The sequence below is a fragment of the Hyla sarda genome, chromosome 3, assembly GCF_029499605.1.
Source record: "Hyla sarda isolate aHylSar1 chromosome 3, aHylSar1.hap1, whole genome shotgun sequence".
Lineage (NCBI taxonomy): Eukaryota > Metazoa > Chordata > Amphibia > Anura > Hylidae > Hyla > Hyla sarda.
The window spans coordinates 37,077,507-37,100,052 of NC_079191.1; the positions used below are offsets into that span (position 1 = coordinate 37,077,507).

The 22,546-nt window shown below is 44.2% G+C and overlaps 1 protein-coding gene across 2 annotated transcripts in view; it reads right to left on the reverse strand.

Moving 5' to 3' along the window:
• ALKAL2 (ALK and LTK ligand 2) overlaps positions 1 to 22,546 on the reverse strand; it is a 100,412-nt gene that overhangs the window by 23,452 nt on the left and 54,414 nt on the right. For both annotated transcript variants that reach the window (XM_056564071.1, XM_056564072.1), the window contains one exon: positions 15,919 to 15,992. In XM_056564071.1, the coding sequence (XP_056420046.1) occupies positions 15,928 to 15,992 (65 nt within the window). In that variant the 3' untranslated portion in view covers positions 15,919 to 15,927. The remainder of the gene's footprint in view (positions 1 to 15,918; positions 15,993 to 22,546) is intronic.

The following is a 22,546-nucleotide window of genomic DNA, read 5'->3' on the forward strand; positions in this document are numbered from 1 at the left end:
CTGAGGACAACATCCTTGACAAAAGTCTGCTCCTCAGGTTCTCAGGCTCCAAGAAGAGGGGGAGACCCAAGGGGGGGGGGTACTGTTACGCCGAGCGCTCCGGGTCCCCGCTCCTCCCCGGAGCGCTCGCTTCACTCCCTCCGCTGCAGCGCTCCGGTCACGTCCTCTGACCCGGGGCGCTGCGATCCTGCTGCCAGCCGGGATGCGATTCGCGATGCGGGTAGCGCCCGCTCGCGATGCGCACCCCGGCTCCCCTACCTGACTCGCTCCCCGTCTGTTCTGTCCCGGCGCGCGCGGCCCCGCTCCCTAGGGCGCGCGCGCGCCGGGTCTCTGCGATTTAAAGGGCCACTGCGCCGCTGATTGGCGCAGTGGTTCCAATTAGGGTTTTCACCTGTGCACTTCCCTATATTACCTCACTTCCCTTGCACTCCCTTGCCGGATCTTGTTGCCTTAGTGCCAGTGAAAGCGTTCCTTGTGTGTTCCTTGCCTGTGTTTCCAGACCTTCTGCCGTTGCCCCTGACTACGATCCTTGCTGCCTGCCCCGACCTTCTGCTACGTCCGACCTTGCTTCTGCCTACTCCCTTGTACCGCGCCTATCTTCAGCAGCCAGAGAGGTGAGCCGTTGCTAGTGGATACGACCTGGTCACTACCGCCGCAGCAAGACCATCCCGCTTTGCGGCGGGCTCTGGTGAAAACCAGTAGTGGCTTAGAACCGGTCCACTAGCACGGTCCACGCCAATCCCTCTCTGGCACAGAGGGTCCACTACCTGCCAGCCGGCATCGTGACAGCTGCACTGTCATGGCCGTTGGGGATGCGATTCGCACAGCGGGACGCGCCCGCTCGCGAATCGCATCCCAGGTCACTTACCCGTCCCGGTCCCCTGCTGTCATGTGCTGGCGCGTGCGGCTCCGCTCTCTAGGGCGCGCGCGCGCCAGCTCTCTGAGACTTAAAGGGCCAGTGCACCAATGATTGGTGCCTGGCCCAATTAGCTTAATTGGCTTCCACCTGCTCCCTGGCTATATCTGATCTCCTCCCATGCACTTCCTTGCCGGATCTTGTTGCCTTGTGCCAGTGAAAGCGTTTAGTGTGTCCAAAGCCTGTGTACCTGAACTTCTGCTATCCATCCTGACTACGAACCTTGCCGCCTGCCCCCGACCTTCTGCTACGTCTGACCTTGCCTCTGCCTAGTCCTTCTGTCCCACGCCTTCTCAGCAGTCAGTGAGGTAGAGCCGTTGCTAGTGGATACGACCTGGTTGCTACTGCCGCAGCAAGACCATCCCGCTTTGCGACGGGCTCTGGTGAAAACCAGTAGCCTCTTAGAACCGGTCCACTAGCACGGTCCACGCCAATCCCTCGCTGACACAGCGGATCCACAACCCGTAAGCCGAATCGTGACAGTAGATCCGGCCATGGATCCCGCTGAGGTGCCGCTGCCAAGTCTCGCTGATCTTCCCACGGTGGTCGCTCAGCAATCGCAGCAGATTGCCCAACAAGGACAGCAGCTGTCGCAGTTGACCGCCATGTTACAGCAACTTCTGCCTCTGCTACAGCAGCAACCATCTCCTCCGCCAGCTCCTGCACCTCCTCCGCAGCGAGTGGCCGCTCCTAACCTCCGCTTGTCCCTGCCGGACAAATTTGATGGGGACTCTAAACTCTGCCGTGGATTTTTGTCTCAGTGTTCCCTGCATATGGAGATGTTGTCGGACTTGTTTCCTTCAGAACGGTCTAAGGTGGCGTTCGTAGTAAGCCTTCTTTCAGGAAAGGCCTTGTCTTGGGCCACACCGCTCTGGGACCGCAATGATCCTGCCACAGCCACAGTCCAGGCCTTCTTCGCTGAACTCCGGAGTGTCTTCGAGGAGCCAGCCCGAGCTTCTTCTGCCGAGACTGCCCTGCTGAACCTGGTCCAGGGTAATTCTTCAGTGGGCGAGTACGCCATCCAATTTCGTACTCTTGCTTCCGAGTTATCATGGAATAACGAGGCTCTCTGCGCGACCTTTTAAAAAGGCCTATCCAGTCGCATCAAGGATGTGCTGGCCGCACGAGAGATTCCTGCCAATCTGCAAGAACTCATCCATTTAGCTACCCGCATTGACATGCGTTTTTCTGAGCGACACCAAGAGCTCCGCCAGGAAAAAGACTTAGATCTCTGGGCACCTCTCCCACAGTATCCGTTGCAATCTACGCCTGGGCCTCCCGCCGAGGAGGCCATGCAAGTGGACAGGTCTCGCCTGACCCAGGAAGAGAGGAATCGCCGTAGGGAAGAAAATCTCTGTCTTTACTGTGCCAGTGCCGAGCATTTCTTGGTGGATTGCCCTATCCGTCCTCCACGCACGCACCCAGCTCACGTCGGTGTGGCGTCTCTTGGTTCCAAGTCTGCTCCTCCACGTCTCACGGTGCCCGTGCGGATTTCTTCTTCAGCCAACTCCTCCTTCTCAGCCGTGGCCTGCTTGGACTCTGGTGCCTCTGGAAATTTTATTTTGGAGACCTTTGTTAATAAATTCCGCATCCCGGTGACCCGTCTCTTCAAACCGCTCTACATTTCCGCGGTCAACGGAGCCAGATTGGATTGCACCGTGCATTACCGCACAGAACCCCTCCTGATGTCTATCGGACCCCACCACGAAAGGATTGAGTTCTTCATTCTCCCCAACTGTACCTCTGAGGTCCTCCTCGGTCTGCCATGGCTCCGGCTTCATTCCCCCACCCTTGATTGGACCACCGGGGAGATCAAGAACTGGGACTCTGCCTGCCACAGGAAGTGCCTCTCCCCCCCTCCCAGTCCCATCAGGCAAGCCTCTGTGTCCCCTCATGGCTCCCGTCCTTGTGTCTCCCTGCCCCGTGCCAAGCTTCACCCTCTGCCCTCCCTCCCCATTCCTACTCCTGCTGTACTGCCTGCCATTGAGGAAACCATCCATTCCTTCCCGGTGTCCTCATCCCAGGGGAGGCAGTCACCGGACAAAAAAAAGGGGAGACCTAAGGGGGGGGGTACTGTTACGCCTAGCGCTCCGGGTCCCGCTCCTCCCCGGAGCGCTCACGGCGTCTTTTTCCCTGCAGCGCCCCGGTCAGTCCCGCTGACCGGGAGCGCTGCACTGTCATGGCCGTTGGGGATGCGATTCGCACAGCGGGACGCGCCCGCTCGCGAATCGCATCCCAGGTCACTTACCCGTCCCGGTCCCCTGCTGTCATGTGCTGGCGCGCGCGGCTCCGCTCTCTAGGGCGCGCGCGCGCCAGCTCTCTGAGACTTAAAGGGCCAGTGCACCAATGATTGGTGCCTGGCCCAATTAGCTTAATTGGCTTCCACCTGCTCCCTGGCTATATCTGATCTCCTCCCATGCACTTCCTTGCCGGATCTTGTTGCCTTGTGCCAGTGAAAGCGTTTAGTGTGTCCAAAGCCTGTGTACCTGAACTTCTGCTATCCATCCTGACTACGAACCTTGCCGCCTGCCCCCGACCTTCTGCTACGTCTGACCTTGCCTCTGCCTTGTCCTTCTGTCCCACGCCTTCTCAGCAGTCAGCGAGGTAGAGCCGTTGCTAGTGGATACGACCTGGTTGCTACTGCCGCAGCAAGACCATCCCGCTTTGCGGCGGGCTCTGGTGAAAACCAGTAGCCTCTTAGAACCGGTCCACTAGCACGGTCCACGCCAATCCCTCGCTGACACAGCGGATCCACAACCCGTAAGCCGAATCGTGACACCGGCATTTAGCTAAATGTCTGAAGAAGTTACCTGCCCGGCGCAATACAAATTACACATAACTGGTGCGGGCCATACAAATTACACGGCAATACATCGGGCAATACAAATTACACATAACTGGTGCGGGCCACAAACTTTCGTTCCGCGGGCCGGGAGTTTGAGACCCCTGCTCTATGTCCAAAAAAATGAAGGTTTTGGCATCATCATAGATGAGGATTCTTTACTGTAAGAGCAGTGAGACTAGGAACTCTCTGACAGAGGAGGTTGTAATGATAAAAGGGGGTACCCTGACATCATGAAAGATAAAGGAAAAATGTTGCAGAAGCATATAGTATTGCTTACCTGTCTGCCTCAGTTCTGATACCACCAAAAATCCATTTGTTTTGGGGGTCTTAGTCCTGTAGTTCCTGGTTGAGCCGTTGCTCAGTTCTACAATTTCCAGAATGCATTTTTTTTCCCTCAGCTCTTCATCACAGCACTCCTGCCAGGTTCTACACTGTTGTATAACATCTTATTTCACAGCAGACTATCGCACAGTCAGTAAGGTTGCAGCACCTGCTATTCATTCCCTGACTGCTACTCTGCCTGTGGTATTGTTTAACACAAGTCAGCATGCTGTAGACACACCTCATTCTACACCTCATGTTTCCCCGAAAATACACCCTACCCTGAAAATAAGACCTAGGCAATGCCCGGGCTGCAAATATTAAAAAACAAACTTTAACTTACCTTCGTCCTCCGTTCCCCCGTTGCTAAGGAACCGGCCTCACTGTTCTCTGCTGCTCTTGCTGCTTCCTGGTGTTGGGACGTCTTAGAGCCTTCAGCCTATCACCGGCCGCAACGATGTCCCGCCTCGGCCGATGATAGGCTGAGCGCATTGTCATGTAAGGAGCCGGCCGGCTTCTTACATGACAGTGGGCTCAGCCTATCATCGGCAGAGGTGGGCATCGCTGCGGCCGGTGATAGGCTGAAGGCTCTTTGACGTTCCCATCCCCAGGAAGCAGCAAGAACAGCAGAGGGACCATTAGGCCGGTTCCTTAGCAACGGGGGAACGGAGGACGGAGGTAAGTTAAAGTTTGATTTTTAATATATGCAGCCTGGGCACAGGAATACAAAGTACAGCGCAGCAGCTGATAATTATTTGGCAGGGGGTGGGGGAGAAGCAGCGCTCGTGGGTGACATACGGTGCGATTAGTCCCCCGATGTGGGGTGCAGACGTTGGTCGGCAATGTATGTTGTTCAATGTACATACCGTAAATAAATAAGACCTACCCTTAAAATAAGCCCTAGTGTGTTTTTTGTGACTAAAATTAACATAAGACCCGTTCTTATTTTCGGAGAAACACGGTATGTTCCAATAAAATAGGTCAAGTGTGGCCGATGGCTGAATTTACGGAAGGACCGCGCAACAGAGCCTGGTGAAGGTGATTGTGGTAGTGGGGTGTGATGAGGGCAGATGTTGTTACCCTAGGGGCAGATGGCATTAACCCCTTGTATTCTTGATGCCAGGGAGTGGTTTAGCCTAAACCAACCGAAGGTATACTGCTGGATCCTGGACTAGGCACGAGGGCAATAAAGACTCTGACGCCAAATTACGGACACCTTGGTTGGGACACACTATTCTACGTACACAGGCTACACATGTAACGTAGACATTACCTCAACCATTTATCTATCACCTCTGGTTACTTGTCGGTCTCTCCGTCATGCATTTGTTTTTCCATTTAATTAAGCAAATGTCTCTTATCTACGTTTTTAAAATACAGATGTACATATTTAATAACACCCCCCCCCCCCCCGACTTTAATAATTTAGCGCTATTTAATAATTTAGGCAAATTGGAAAATTATTAAATCTAATGCTGCGCCACACGTGTAGCGATGCTGTCCCCTCAGGCACCTAGAGGAGACTTAATAACACAAGTAATTGATATTAATATTTTATTAGCTTTCACTACACATTAGCACAAGGTGTGGCGTCGCTGCGCAACCAACAGAGGAATTCCATTAAACAGCAAATAAGGATCCTCCACCTCGCGAGTAAAACTGCTGAAAGACGCCAGAGCGAGATTGTTAGGAGGGAACGTTCAAGTGAAAGAATGTGGAGCGTGAGTGATGAGAGAACAGCAAAAAGGTGTGCAGGGTCACCTATCTAATAGGAAAAGACTTGTCAAAGCCATACTTTCCGTTCTACACAAGACTGGCATGGGGTCATCAGGGTAATCCACATTTACTTTGATTGAGGACCACCTTGATGACTCCTGGGTCAAGCAGCATGAAAGTTATATCAGGTTCCCCTTAAAGGGGTACTCCGGTGGAAAACTTTTTTTTTTTTTTTTAAATTAACTGGTGCCAGAAAGTTAAACAGAGTTGTAAATTACTTCTATTAAACATTCTTAATCATTCCAGTACTTATTAGTGGCTGTATACTACAGAGGAAATTCTTTTCTTTTGGGATTTCCTTTCTGTCACAACCACAGTGCTCTCTGGTGACACCTCTGTCCATTTTAGGAACTGTCCAGAGCAGCATATGTTTGCTATGGGGATTTTCTCCTGCTCTGGACAGTTCCTGACATGTCAGCAGCCAGGGACCTCCTGGTAATGGCGGACATTAGGGATCATGCCGATGTCCGACATTAACCCCTCAGATCGCGGCAGTGCGGCACTTAAAATGGATGATCGGATTGCCCGCAGCGCTGCTGCAAGGATCCAATCATCTGTAATGACGGACGGAGGTCCCCTCACCTGCCTCTGTCTGTCTTCCGGGGTCTTCTGCTCTGTTCTGAGATCGAGCAGACCAGAGCAGAAGATCGCTGATAACACTGATAGTGCTATGCCCTATGCATAGCACAGAACAATATTAGCAATCAAATGATTGCTATAGATAGTCCCCTATGGGGACATAAAAAGTGTAAAAAAAATATGTAAAAAATAAAAAGTATTTTTTTTTTAAATCCCCTCCCCCAATAAAAAGGTAAAATGTCAGTTTTTCCCATTTTACCCCGTAAAAATAATAATTAATAAACATATTTGGTATCGAAGCATGCGTAAATGTGCAAACTATCAAAATGCAATGTAAACTTAATTTAAAAAAAAAAAGGCCAAAATTGCTGCTTTTTGACATATCATATTCCCCAAAAAATTTATTCAACTATGTGCAAAGTCAGGCCGGAGGCCATGTTGCGTACCAAAAGGTCTGCTGTACCAGGTTAACTTGATGGTAGAGAAGCGCGCCATAAGTTCCCGCCAGAGCCAGCGTCCCGCCCCCGGGAGTGGAGATCAAATCGCTGTATTCATTCCCACGTGGAAGTTTAAAGGACGAAGAGGGTACACCGCTCAGTCGCTTCGGGTCCCAGGCCCCGCAGATGAGATCCTTTCGGTAGGTTGCCATTTTGGTGAAGACCAGGGAAGTAAGCGGTGCGGAGCCCATCGCCTCAGGACTGCATCTGGCCCCGCGGCCACTTCGTTCCTCAACCCTGACAGAACCTACGCCGAGGACGACTTATGTTAAGTAGGGGGGTTTGTAATGTCCCAGTACAGGACCTGGGGGCTTCCCTGCATGGTCTCCCCCTGTTGTTCCATAATGTTGTGTATATCACTTTAATGCCTAGACAGTCTCCTAGTGTATAGATAGAGCAGAAGACCTGTGGGACTCAACCTGACAGGGCCTAAGGATAGTACAGGACCATGTCCTGTACTGGGACATCACAGTGAGTCCACCCCTCACATTATATATACAGTATCTCCCATAAGTGAGTCCACCCCTCACATTATATATACAGTATCTCCCATAAGTGAGTCCACCCCTCACATTATATATACAGTATCTCCCATAAGTGAGTCCACCCCTCACATTATATATACAGTATCTTCTATAAGTGAGTCCACCCCTCCCATTATATACAGTATCTCCCATAAGTGAGTCCACCCCTCACATTATATATACAGTATCTCCTATAAGTGAGTCCACCCCTCACATTATATACAGTGGCATCTAAAGGACCTTTTTACCATCCCTGGTGGTCCAGTGGGGGGCTGCTCCACCATGGAGGGAGCCGGAGGCTGCCGTGGATCTGTATTTGATTGAGCCTGCCTGATGAGCACAGATCACACTGATCAATTGAGTTCAATAGCACAGCACTGATCTGTATGAGCAATCTAGAGAAGGATGGAAGAAAAAAAAAACGATGCGGGGCGCTCTCTGGCGTAGTCAATTCGATATTTGATGGTTCAAGAGAAAAGAGAAGGAAAAAACCACCACCACACCTGTGCGGTGGCACTGACCTCCAGGAGTTGTGCGTTGGGTAAAGCACGACTCTGTCTTGGTGTGTGGTGGGCTGTTTCAGCTTGCTGCATGGTGCCCCCTTGTCCGTTGTCTCCAAGAAGGGGTCACGGAAAAGACAATAAAGGAATAGAAGCACAGAAAATGCGGGGGTTCTGTCTCCCAAGCGCTACTGTGTAAAAGAGTCAGGATGCCAAATGGATTCACATGATTCTTTTATTTTATTCGCACATAAAGGGTACAACTGGACAACGCGTTTCGGCATGTTCTCATGCCTTCCTCAGGTCTACAACAATAATTTAGCAGCATCCTGCTAGTGTGTTCCTGTGTTTGGGCCGCCCAAACACCGGAACACACTAACAGGAGGAATCTAATGATTCTTCCAAAAGTCCCCTAAGGGACTAATACAGTGTAAAAAATAAAAAAAAGGTTAATAAAAGTAAAAAAAAAACACATTAACCCCCTTCCAAAAATTCACATCACCCCCCTTCCCATTTTTCCATACAAAAAACATGTAAACATAATATAAAAATAAACAAATTTGGTAAAGGCACGTGTGTCACTATCCCAACTATTAAAATATAACATTAAATATCCCGTAAGGTAAATGGCGTTAATATAAAAAAAAAATACCAAACCACAGAATTGCGTTTTTTATAACATCATATCCAGATAAAATAGTAAAAAGTGATCAAAAAGTCAGATCAATACCAAGATTGTACCGATAAAAATAGCAGATTACGGCACAAAAAATTAGCCCTCATACAGTCCAGTATGAGGAAAAATAAAAATGTTATAGGGGTCAGAAAATCTGTCATCAATTTATAACCCCACAGACTGCTACCATGTCAGCACTGATGATTAGCAACTAAATGCAGCCAAACCTTTATTGTATTTTTTGCTTCATTTCCCAACCTTTAATACATTTTCTTCTTCTGTGGTCAGCCACATTTGGATAGGTGTGGCCTGGGGTTCGCAAATCCCCGCCGCCACTTTTATCCCCCCTGTCAGCACTGGGACCACTGTGTAGTATGACACAGCAGTCCAATGTGCATGCACACCTGCCAGCTGTGACGTACACCTATCCGACTGTGGCTGATGACAAATTTGGTATTTCTGTAAATCAGGGCTAGAGATGAGCGAACTTACAGTAAATTCGATTTGTCACAAACTTCTCGGCTCGGCAGTTGCTGACTTTAGCATGCGTTAATTAGTTCAGCTTTCAGGTGCTCCGGTGGGCTGGAAAAGGTGGATTCATTCCTAGGAAAGAGTCTCCACCTTTTCCAGCCCACCAGAGCACCTGAAAGCTGAACTAATTTATGCAGGATAAGTCATCAACTGCCGAAGTGAGAACTAAGAAGTTCGCGATGAATCGAATTTACTGTAAGTTCGCTCATCTCTAATCAGGGCGACCTAAAGTATCAAAATACCATGTAAGTCAGACCACAAGGTGAATGGCGTAAAAAATTAAAAAAAATAAACAAATTAGCAATTTCACCTCACAAATAATTTGATCTTTGTTTTGTAGCATATTTTATAGAAAAATAAAAGGTGTCCTTACAAAGTACAATTGGTCCCACAAAAAACAAGCCCTCATTTGGGTCTGTAGATGGAAAAATAGGAGTTATGGCTATTATAGGGCAAGGAGGAAATAACGAAAGTGCAAAAGCTAAAACTAATAAAGACCTTTTTTACAGACAATTTTGGTTAAAATAATTTTGTGTACCAGGGCAAGTGGATCGTCATAAGGAACAAGTAGATTGTGTCCCATTTTAGTCCCCTGGACAAGAAGTTTTTTTATTAAGTTTCCACACCCCTGATACAAGTGTACACTGCTCAGCATACATATGTAAATTCTCCCTTTAGCTGAATGACCTCTTTAATGTTTACAGCTTTATAATCTGGCCAAGATTTTTTTTTTTGTATGTTTTGCTTCTATGGAGATAAACGCCTGAGGAGAGACCTATATTACAACAGATTTATGATGACTGTAAGCTAGATAGCGATCTACTAATCTATTCAATTATATTCATGACATACATATTCCCATATACTGTAGTAGCCTGGTTATTTAAGGACATTCCTAGATATTGGCACTTAAAGAGTAGCTCCCACCATGTAAAAAAAACAATTCTGTCCCTGCCTACTGCCCATCTATCCCTAACCCCATGCCTGCCTTTAAAAATGTTTTTACCCCTTAGAAATATAATTTTGTCTGCCTGGTAGTGTGCTCACTTACCAGGCAGACTTCCCCAGCAGGCACAACATCACTGATGCCTGCGTGGGGGGCCGACTTCTTCCCTTAACTTGTCTATGCTGCGCTCCTGTCAGGAGCGCGCATAGATGAGTGGCCAATAGCACGGCAGGCTGCTCCGGGGTCTCCTCATCCCTGTTTAGCAGTGTAGTGTTATCCAGGGAGGAGGAGTATAGGAGCATCGCCCACCTGCTGTGCTCACTGCTGTGCCCGGCCGGCATCGGTCCGAATTCAGTCATGAAGTCAATGGCAGGCTGCAGCCGGCCACTAGGAGGGAGACCCCTAGTGGCCGGTTTTCAAATCTAAAACACAATATTTTAATTTAAAAAAATAATAATTGATGTATTTTAGAGATATATTGTAGTACATAAGTACTACAACATATAAAAAAAAAGGTTCATGACAGTGCCCATTTAAAGCGTACCTGTCACTAGTTAGAAAAAAAAAATCACTCCTGATCACTCCTGTGTTTCCTGACTAGCTAGTAGCTATACCATTTGTGCAGCCCTCACTATACTAACAGTATAACACTAGAGTTGAATGTAAAATGTTCTTGTGGCACATTCATCAGATAGAGTTATGTAGAGAGTGTAGCAGGAGCAAAGATACTCAGGGAGAGCCTGAGAGTTGGACAAGTGCAGGCAACTGTGGCACCTCAGTGACAGGACTCGGCTGGTGAGTGTGTCTGTGTGAGTGACTTCAATCACAGTATCAAGGTGTATCATTCTGCAGACAGGTAGGATATACTGAATAATCTTCTAACACCAATAAAATGGACATAACTGTATATTCTTATTTATTCAATTGACTGGATTCATACCTCGGTCAGATAGAAAGAGACATGAGTACAAACCTACCGCGCTACGTTTCAGGGGCACGCCCCCTTAGTCATGCACACAGGGGTACTCCGCTGCTCAGCGTTTGGAACAAACTGTTCAGAATGATGGAGCTGGCGCCGGGAGCTTGTGACATCATAGGGGCGTCATAGACTTGCATTGAGGGGGTGGAGCGTGACATCATGAGGGGGCAGGGCTATGACATCACGAGCTCCCGGCGCCGGCTTCAGCGTTCAGAACAGTTTGTTCCAAATGCTGAGCAGCAGAGTACTGAAAAAAAAATTAACTATTCACTCGGGAGGCCAGTGAGTGTGTCAGTGTGAGTGACTACCAGGCTGTACATGACTACAGATGCGTAACATTACCTGTGGTGGGTGGCTTGTTGTTCAGCATCTCGGTGGAACTCTGGACTCCCAAATGTCAAAACCAGAATGTTACGCAATATAAAAACACTAGGCATAGGGGTAGTCAAAGAACAAGCAAAAGGTCAGGAAAACCAGAGATCAGGAGAATAAATGCAGGTTAGGAACTATTGCTAGAAGAAATATCTCTATAACAGGCAACAGCAAGAGAACAACTCTTTATAGCCCCGCTCAGCAGGGTGTGGATGCAAAGGCAGTAAACCATTGGCTAGTAATTCACGCCTCCTGCTTGGGTCGGGCCTCACATTGGCAATGAAGGATGAGGATCTTTCTAAGTTAGGACAATTATTTATGTCTAACATGGAGGAAGGATTCCTCTACACATTTTGCAAAAAGGTTCTTTTACAAGGCCTTCAGACCAAATGCCGACTACCTTATTAGTATGTAAAGTATGGAGTAAGGCCAAATCTATGCTGGAAGTAGAGAGGTGTACTTCCCTTGTGCCACTATGGTGAAATCCGGCCCACCTCTCATTGCAGGAATTATTTCGGAGCTCTCTTATTGTTTTAGTGGAGCAGTATCACTTAAAATATGCGCCTTCTTTTGTATTGTATGTACGAGGGAGAGCCTGTATTGTTTATTACTATTTTTCTTCATGAATCTTTTTTATTTTTTATTTGGGGGGGGGGGGGGGGGTGGATAATGTTCATTCTACGTATGAAAATTTTAATACGTAGATATTTGATAAAGAAAAAAAAAAAAAGGAAAAGGTCACAGAGAATGGCCAGTATTGTCTTAAATTTTTGAGAATGGGACAGCTTCAGTCTATTTTTTATGTCTATCGGGCCTGCTGTAAAGCATATCACTAAATGCTGTCAAAACAGCTCAGAAAAGAAGGCAGCTCCCATAATAATGTACAAAAATTAAAAAAAATACTAAAATGGAAAATGAAGGTGGTTTTGGTTCATAATGGATCCCAAACTCAGATTACTGTTGAAGTGACAATCAACCTGCGAACAACTAGGTAAGTGTTTTCTATACAATGTGCCTCCAGCTGTTGCAAAACTACAACTTCCAGCATGCCTGGAGAGCCTTTGGCTCTCCAGGCATGCTGGGAGTTGTAGTTTTGCAGCAACTGGAGGCACACTGTTTGGAAAACACTGACCTAGGGGCACTGATATATTAAAGCACACGTACTCCTCCACGTCACATACAGCACCGTTCAGTAATAACAATATAAATGGGCACTGTCAGATACAAAAACTTTTGATATGTTGTAAAGCATGTATAACCAATAGGTTTTGCAATTGCTTTCCTAAGAAAATTTTCTGTATTTCATACTGAAAAAGCCAGTCAAACTACTGCCCCCCCCCCCTGCCTGCTTGGACACATACTAGTCCTGCTGTGTCCATGAGTCATCACCTATGTCATGGACACACTTCCTTGATTGACAGATGTGAGTGCAGGACTTACAGCTAGAGGAAAAATCCTCCCACTATCAGCTTGTGTCCCGCTACTGTCAGTGAGGACAAGCTGGGAGTTGTAGTTTTGCTAATGCTAGGGGAGAGGTGAGCAGACAGCATACTGAGGGAGGGGGTGGAGACCTGCACAGTGAGGCCACTCCCCCTCCCTTTGACAGGAATTCAGACTAGTGAGCTAAATTAAAAGTGTAATAAAAAAATAAATAAAGGTGCTAGACACATAAAAATTAGATGTACATGGTCAGGATTAGGTACTGAGTGATATATTAAAAAATATATTTTTTTTGTTGGATCTGACGGGTACACTTTAAGGGAGAAGCACAAATTCAATAAGGTAAAACATTACATTTCATATAAGATGTAGACAGGGATTTTCTCCCATTAATCCCTATCTATTCCCTGACAACTGTTACAGATAGTCCCATCATTCTCACGTAAGTGCCGTACTGACACCTGCTCGGTCAATGACTCCCTTACATATCACTGTTCTGGGGCGTATATAGATTTATCATCAGTCAAGGAGTCAGATATATGCTGTGTGCAGCTTAACGTGCTATACAACGTCAGGAAAGCGTAGGTGTCCTCAAGCCTGGGGAGACTTTACTACGGCCATCGGTCTTTTTTCCAACATTATTAACAAGCAGAAAAGTCCCTCTTATTAGAATTTTTTTTTTTATCTTAGACGAAATTGAAAATTTGGTGCAAGTTTTCTAATATTTTGGTAAACCATATAAATAAATAAATAAGTATTTTGCTGATTAATTTTCTGCCAATAATATACAGATGTAGCAGAGCCAGTGTGTTACAGCGCATGCAGGGTTGGACTGGACCTCCAGAGTACCTTCTTTTGAACAGGGGCTCTGGCAGAATAAAGGACTCCTAAGGCCATGTTCACATGGCGGAAATTTTGTGGAATGTCCACCCAGAAAACACAGACGGACATACCGCAAGTAGCGGAGACTGGCAGAAAATGCAGATTCTAGATCTCCATAGACGGCAATGCATTTTTGAGCAGATTCCACTGAAAAAAAAATTGACATAGGCCGGAATTGGTATTTCCGCGGCATATTACGCAATGGAATTTCCTAACAGAATTTTTCTGCCTGATTTCGCTTGGCAATTCAATCATGTGAACATAGCCTAATGCAACATGTCCTCAAGGTCAAGCAGAAGACAACATCATTCAGACCTGATTTTGGAGCCAATCACTTGCCACTAGGGTTTATTATATATATATATATATATATATATATATATATATATATATATATATATATATATATATATATATATATAAATTTTTGGAGGGGGGGGGGTTGGTTTGGACAATTCACAGATAGATAGATATATATCATATCTTTATCATTTATGATACATCAATTGTCTGAGTGGATACAAGGTTATGGCATAATTAAAAGTTGACTTGCAAATGTTTGGTATATATAGAGGGTGGGCACTCCAAATTTGGACAACCCACCCTCAATATAGATGCAGTCCTGAAGTAAGTCCATGGGACAACATGAAAACTACTTTCTCTGCAGTTAGTCAGTGTAAAGTGATGATCACATACAATGAGAAGGAGTACATCCTTTTTCTTACAGAATAATGGAGGCACATATTCCATCCTTATCTGTACCCATAAAAGTGGTCCTCTCCCCTATCTTACTGTATGATCTAGGCACAGGTAGTAGTTCCTTGTTGTAAATAATATAGGCTCAGGTAGCATTTCCTCTCTATTTATCCATATAAATTCTATAAGTGCAGATAGTTCTGCCTCCCTTTCTCCATGTAAATTATATAGGTACATATAGTACTGCTTCCCTTTCTCAATGTAAATGATATAGGTACAGATAGTACTGCCTCCCTTTCTCTATGTAAATGATATAGGTACAGATAGTACTGCCTCCCTTTCTCCATGTAAATAATATAGGTACAGATTGTACTGCCTCCCTTTCTCCATGTAAATAATATAGGTACAGATAGTACTGCCTCCCTTTCTCCATGTAAATAATATAGGTACAGATAGTACTGCCTCCCTTTCTCCATGTAAATAATAGAGGTACAGATAGAACTGCCTCCCTTTCTCCATGTAAATGATATAGGTACAGAAAGTACTGCCTCCCTTTCTACATGTAAATAATATAGGTACAGATAGTACTGCCTCCCTTTCTCCATGTAAATTATATAGGTACAGATAGAACTGCCTCCCTTTCTCCATGTAAATGATATAGGTACAGATAGTACTGCCTCCCTTTCTCCATGTAAATAATATAGGTGTGTATATGAGCGTATTAAAGAATGATTAAATTCACATACAGAATTTGTTATAAACTGTTGAGAAATTTAAACTGTCCTTTAAAGTTACTAAGCATGTTAAAAACGGGATTTGTATGAATCTGATTTTTTTTTTTTTTGTGTGTGATTTAATTAAGGCAAACCCTAGAGTAGCAGGGACTTCTTTCAAAGATAGGAGCCCCTGCTCCTGTATGTACTGAGCAGCAGAATTAATTCAGCAGAAAATCTGCAGCAGACCCTATTAAGGTCAATGTACTCTGCTAAAGATTTTCAGCGGCAAAGATTCCACTGCAAAAAAATCTGCAGCGGGGAACTCAAACCCTCAGCGGGGAACTTGAGGGTAACCCGCCCGTGTGAACGAAACAGTCAGAGGTGATACTCAATGCATCACCACTTACAGTCTTTAGTACATTCACTTGGCCGGGCACACTGCACTATGGGCTGAATCCATATCAGGCTTTCCGGGAATGTTGAGAGTTGAAGTTTTGCAACAGCTGGAGGCAACCTGGAAACACTTCTATAGAGGTATAGAGGATTACGAGTCTATATAGTGTCTATTTAAAGCTCCACATTACAGTATATACAGCCTAGCCTAAAAGGAATTGACTCATTTTATAAAACTTTCCAGGTTTTTCAATGATTTTCTATGAATTGATAAATGTCACATTTCGCAATAAACGGAAAATAATTGAAAACATCAGAATAAAACTTACCATTGCCTGTTATCCATCCATACACATAGGACTGACCGCTAATCTTGTAAGAAGTCTTGCGCATCTCTTGTAATCTGTCGGAAAAAATGAAGGCGTCTTATTTCAAGTGCCCATTTAATTCCATTGTACTGGGTGAGTCAAAAATCGAAAACCAAACATTAAAAAAGACACTAAATAATTTTGGGAATAGTAAAAAATTTTATTTATAAATCCACAAAATTCCTATACAGATTATTCGCGTACTTGATGGCCCAGATTTATCAATCTGTCTGGTTTTGCCCATAACAACCAATCACAGCTCAGCTTCCATATCTTAATGAGCTCTGGTAAAGTAAAAGATGAGCTGTAATCGGTTGTTATTGGCAAAACCAGACAAGACCGGTTTCACGGTAGATAGATGAATGTGGGCCATTGGGCTGCAAACCTTGTACACAGTGTTTTTTTTATTTATTAAAGATTTTTTTTAATCATATAAAAAACAAAAATAAACAAAAAAAAAAGTGACAACCCCTAGCCTTATGGGGTTTTCTGCTTCTGACAAAAACTGATCTCCGGTATTGGGATTCCTAGGGATTAGCTGCTGTCTATGGTAGCACCTGACCCACACATACATTGCACGCACACACGACAATGGATTCTGCAGTACTGAGCATTGATAGCTGTAAATCCAGCACTGGGGTAATATAACATTTACTAGTCAATGGTTAACATAGAAACACTCGGCATCACTAGATTTTTACGTTTACTGATTGTGCCCGCATGGCCCCTAGAAGCCACTGATAATCCTCTGTAGGTGCTGTCACACAGATACTCAGGAAATATGATATGGTAACGGAATAAATGAAGCGGAGCACTCACCAGGTTCTCTGCAGGTGCTTTTTTATTGCTTGTCACAGCAAAACGGGGTGAGACATGCAGGGGCGCAGATGGACAAGACGCAGGGGTATGGAGCTGATGACGGACCGTTGCGCACCGAAGCGTTATGTCAGGCCAGAGCGTCAAAGCACGCTTCGGCGCGCAATGGTCCGTCGCCAGTTCCATACTCCCGCGTCGTGTCCATCTGCTCCTCTGCATGTCTCACCCTGTTTTGCCATGACAAGCAATAAAGAAGCACCTGCATAAAACCTGGTGAGTGCTCCACTTAATTTCTTCCATTACCTTATAACATTTACTAAAACATTTATCAGCTTCCCTGTGTCTTTCCCCTGTTTTAGACCTCTTTTCCCTTCCCTATTTATGCATGCCTAAAGGTAGCATTAATTCCCTCGGTGATCTTATCCATCTAGTTTGTATGTGTCACCTGAACCTGTATTTTGACTTGTATTCTGACTTGGTAGTGTTTCGTACTCCGGTATAGGTCCTGATCCATTGCTTTCTGCTTTGCTCCTTGCCTTATGTGTTGTATGTCTTCTTGTCTTTGAATCTGAACCTGTTTTCTTACTTGTTTGTGTCCTGACTTAAGTTACCTGTTCACTTTCCTTAATTCCTGGTAAACCTGCCATTATATGTTCCTGGTAACCTGTTTGTCATTTCTCTCATACCTGTCATATTACCTTGGTCCTGAAGCTGTCAGCACTCTATATACCTACCACGATATCTTCCTGATAACTTGTTCGTTACCACTTTGCATTCCTGCCATTATATATTATCCTGGTTACATGTTTGTTAGTTCTTGACCTGCTTGCCTGACCCCTGTAAAGTTCTGTTAATTATTTTGACTTCTGTCACCCCTGCACCTTATATGGCACAGGGACTGCAGTCAAGTTGGGGATCCGCTGTCTAGGGTGGATACGCAAGTAGGCAGGGAAAGTGGTTCTGGGTGAGCTAAGGGCGCTCTATTCCCTGCCCAATGTGGGATAAACTTATCCCCTGTCTGATCGCAGGTGGACCTTTGTGATCTTCTGGAGGCTGCTGCTTTTCCCCACTGGGTGCTCTTCAAAATGGGCCCTGTCTCAGCTGTCACAGTTCAGCAAGAGAAGGCCTTAGGGGGATAAGTTTATCTAAAGTAGAATACCACTTTAGTACCTAGTTTACCATAAAGATATATTAATGAATGTTATCTACAATATGGTAATAACCAAGGAAGAAAACAGTCAAGACTCTACAGAATACAGAGGAACAGTCGAGACTTGTTTCCTGGCATGGTTACGTAGCTACATAGCATAGCATTAACCAATGAACAGGACTTATCATTGCTCTACATTAATTTCTTAACACTTTGATGTAATGATAAGCTTCTATCCCGCAGCCAAAAATATCTTAATCTAAAGTTTGAGGTGGCAAAAGATCATAAACAAAATTGATGCTTCAGGTTTATTGTAAGTAATTTCAGAGCACTGATCCCATCAAAGAAATTTGTTTTACAGGTTACATCTAATATAGTTGTGTGATGTTTTTATATGTCTATTAACCCCTGAAAGACGCAGAGATTTTTCATTTTTGCACTTTCATATTTTTCTCCTTGCCCTTTAAGAGCAAAAATGCTTCAAATCGAAGACCCACATGAGGGCTTGTTTTTGTGCAAGCAATTGTACATTGTAAGGACATCACTCATTTTACCACCAAATCTACTTAGAAACAGAAAAAAAAAATGAAAAAAAATGTATGAGGTGAAAAAAACACCATTTTGTTACTGTTGAGGGATTTTATTTCTAGGCAGTGCTTTTTCGGTAAAAATTACACATTGGGGGTTATTAACTAAGGTGCTCCCGACTCTCTTTTCTCGGGTTTTGCGCCTAAATTGTGTCGCACTGATTTGTCACAAAAAAAATCAAAACCCTCTTTCTTACAAGAAAAACCTGAAAAGGGGGCGTAGCCCCGCCAGTTTTGAAAAATTTCAATATATTTGCTAAAGTTTCCACAAAAAATTTGGTGGATTTGAAAAAACAAACAGATTAGAACAGTTGTAAAAAAAAAAGCATAACATAGAGAAAAGTGCAAAATGTAGGGAAACCTGTCAGGAATCAAAACCCACAAAAAAAAAAACCCCACTCCACTCCACTCTTAGTAAATAACCCTCATTATCTTTATTGCATAGGTTTATACGATTACAAAGATACCAAATTTATGAAAGGTTTTATTTTTTTTACTACTTTTAACACCTTAAGTACCAGGACAATTTTTGTTTTTGCTTTCTCGTTTATTCCTCCTCCCCTTCTAAAAATCATGACGCTTTCAATTTTGCACCTGTAGACCCATATAAGGGCTTGCTTTTTGTAATGACATGAATTATTTAATAAGAAACTGTACTGCAAAAACCAAAAAATATATATTTGTGCGTTAAAATTAAAAATAAAAACGCCATTTTGTAACTTTTTGGGGCTTCCGTTTTTCTACACAGTGCAATTTTCGGTAAAAACAAGGATGCCAAATTTATGTAGGTTTTGATTTATTTGACTACTTTAAAAAAATTATAACTACATGCACCAGAATTAGTATGTTTAAAATTATCATCTTCTGACCCCTATAACTTTATTTTTCCGCATACAGGGTTATATGAGGGCTAATTTTTTGCGCTGTGGTCTGTAGATTTTATCGTTACCATTTTTGTTTTGATGGAAATTTTTGATCACTTTTTATTAGTTTTTTTTAATGGTATATGCAGTGACCAAAAATGCACAATTTTGGACTTTGGTATTGTTTTAGGTGTACGCCATCGATGTGCGGTTAAGCCAACCTTATAATTGAATAGTTCGGACATTTATGCACGTGGCGGTACCACATGATGATTTAAATTTTTTTTTTTATTACAATATTTTATTTAAAAAATGGGAGAAGGGGGGTGATTCAAACTTTTAATAGGCTATGGAGCAGCAGATCGCGGAACTGATGACAAGGAGGTACGAGAGGACTGATTGTCCAGTAAGCTGATCAGGACATCGGGATTCTGTCACAATAGTCCCGATCAGCTCTGCTGAGCTGCCGGGATAGTTTCACTTTCATTTTAGACGCCGCAATCAACTTTGATCACAGTGTCTAAAGGGTTAATGCCGGGCATCGGCCCGAATGGCGGTGCCTGGCATTAGCCATGGGTCCTGGCTGCCCGTAGCAACCAGGACCCAGCGGGTTTAACCCATTTCAACTGGTGAGAACGGTTTAAACCCTGTAAACGGGACTAGGGCGTACATGTACGCCCTTGGTCCTTAAGTACCAGGGCTCGAGGGCGTACCTGTACGCCCTTGGTCCTGGACAGGTTAAAAAATTATAACTTTTTGTACAAAAATTTGCATGCTTAAAAATATCTTCTTTTGACCCCTATAACACTTTTATTTTTTCTATATATGGGGCTGTATGAGAGCTCATTTTTTGTGCCCTGATCTGTAATTTTTATCAGGGCCTTTTTTCTTTTGATGGGTCTTTTTGATCACTTTTTATAAATTTTTCCTGTTACATAAAGTGACCAAAAATATGCAATTCTGGACTCTGGTATTTTTTTGGGGGCGTTTACTCCATTGACTGTACAATTTAATTAACATCATATTTTTTATAGTTCGGACATTTACACACGCAGCAGTACCACATATGTCCATTTTTTTATATTATTTTTAAGTCACTGTAGGGGACTATTACATGTAATCTCTCACAATTCTTATGTGATCTTTTCCCTGATGTTCATTTTTAGCAGTATACAAAAATGTTGTCTCAGGTTTTCCCAAGTTGCAGTGAAGCCCAAGACATTAAATCACTATTCAGGTGTTAAAAGGGAGCAAGTCAGTGCATCAATGGGTGGAGCGACCATTTGGTGGGAAGGAGATCCTTCTCCACAGGGCTGAAGGGAATTATAGGCTCATGAACATCACACATGGAAGGGAGAACAGGTGTGCTGCAATAGGATATGTGGAAGAGAGACTAGTGACCTCACACTTACAAACAAGGGATCCTGGGACTTGCAGTTGGGGGTAGGGAACGCCAGCAGGAAATAGCCATTTCACAAAAAAGCAACAGCGTAATTGTGGATTCACAACACCCATGGCAAGCACAGATCCCTCCTAAGAATGTCCATTACTGTCTGGCAGGTAACTACTAAAGTCTCCATATGGTGGATAACCCCTTCAATGGCCACATAATCCCATTGACTGCAATGCATCATAATAATGAACAAGTTTATTCTTACATTGGAATCCAGATAGGCCTTGGGTGTTCTGTAGTGTGCACAGCGTAGTAGAATCCTATTGAGATCAATGAGATTCTACTGAAAGCTAAATTCTACTTGGATGTTCCATAGCGTGCTTGGGCCCTCACAACCTAAATCTTCCTGTAAAATATCCAAATGTCTTAAAAAGAATAAATAAACCTAATTGTGTTTGATAGGAAATTGCACTTTATGCAAGTAAAAAATGGGCTATTTAGCAGAGAATAAATGATTCAGATGATGTTCTATTCATCTGTGATTTATTAATGCGCCTAATACTTACAATACTGAAGCTTGAATGTCTGCATAGTAATTATATAACATCCTACCATTAGGCACTGCTTACGTATTTCCCAGAATAGAATGTACGTTCTATAGAAAGAAAAACTCTGTTTCGTGGGAACTTAAGTTAAGTCATTTTTTTAATGTACATTCATTATTTGTTTATTGAACGTGTAATGTGAAGAACGCAAACAGCCCACTTGGCAGTCACACTGAATCTTTTATTATGAGGGGCAGCTGTAAAACATCTGGGGTACAGTACAGGAGGACTGTGGACACCATTGGAAACTATTCAGTGTACTTCCAGTAAAAGATATAGAGGGGAATTTATCAAAGCTGGTAAGGGACCACATTTTTGCCTGCGGTCGGGAAACCGCATACGGCCGAAAAAGCAGCCGACCGGAGGCTGCGGTTCACTCCGGTCGGCTCATAGACATACATTAACTACGGTTCCCGAATACGGCTGAGTGCGGGCGCCGCAAATAAGCCCCGCCCACCCCTCCTCCCAGCCGTATACGGGAACCGTAATTACAAACCGTAGTGTGAACCCAGCCTTAGCAAGTTTTCAATATTTCACTTTGCAGTAGTAGTGACATTATTATAGCGACATTCGCAAAAAAAAGTTGCACGGAAGTAAAAAATACCGCAGAGCAAAGCGAATAAAATCCTGTCTTTTGAAAACCACTTATGTACGCAATATCAATGGGCCTAGTAAGGTATGTGAGGTGATTTTTAAAGTTTGACTTTCGTGCCCAAAATTTACCAATGCCATGCGACATTTTGATAACTTTTGCGCACGAAAGAAAAACCAAAGCAAAAAAGAAACTACTTATATAATGACTTTCTGAAGTAACCTTTGATACATTCCCCTCATAGACTTCACAGTAGTAGTAGATGCTCAGATCCCCAACTTACTTTAAAGATACTGTATGTCATGATTTAAAACTTATCCCCTATCTGCTCTCCCCTGGAATGGAGCATCACGGGCCCCGCAGGAAGCCATGGCCACCACGTGCTCCATATATCTCTATGGGAGAGCTGTTATTTATTGCTGTCAGCCATGTTACACAGATACTGTGAATGCTGCCCATTTATGGTCACATTTTCTACAATTCTACTAGCTCATGGTTTACTTCTCTTTCTACCCCTTCTCTTCTCCACTGTAAGAACATATCTACGCATTACCTAAATCCTTGCTGAGGCTGCTGTAAGTAC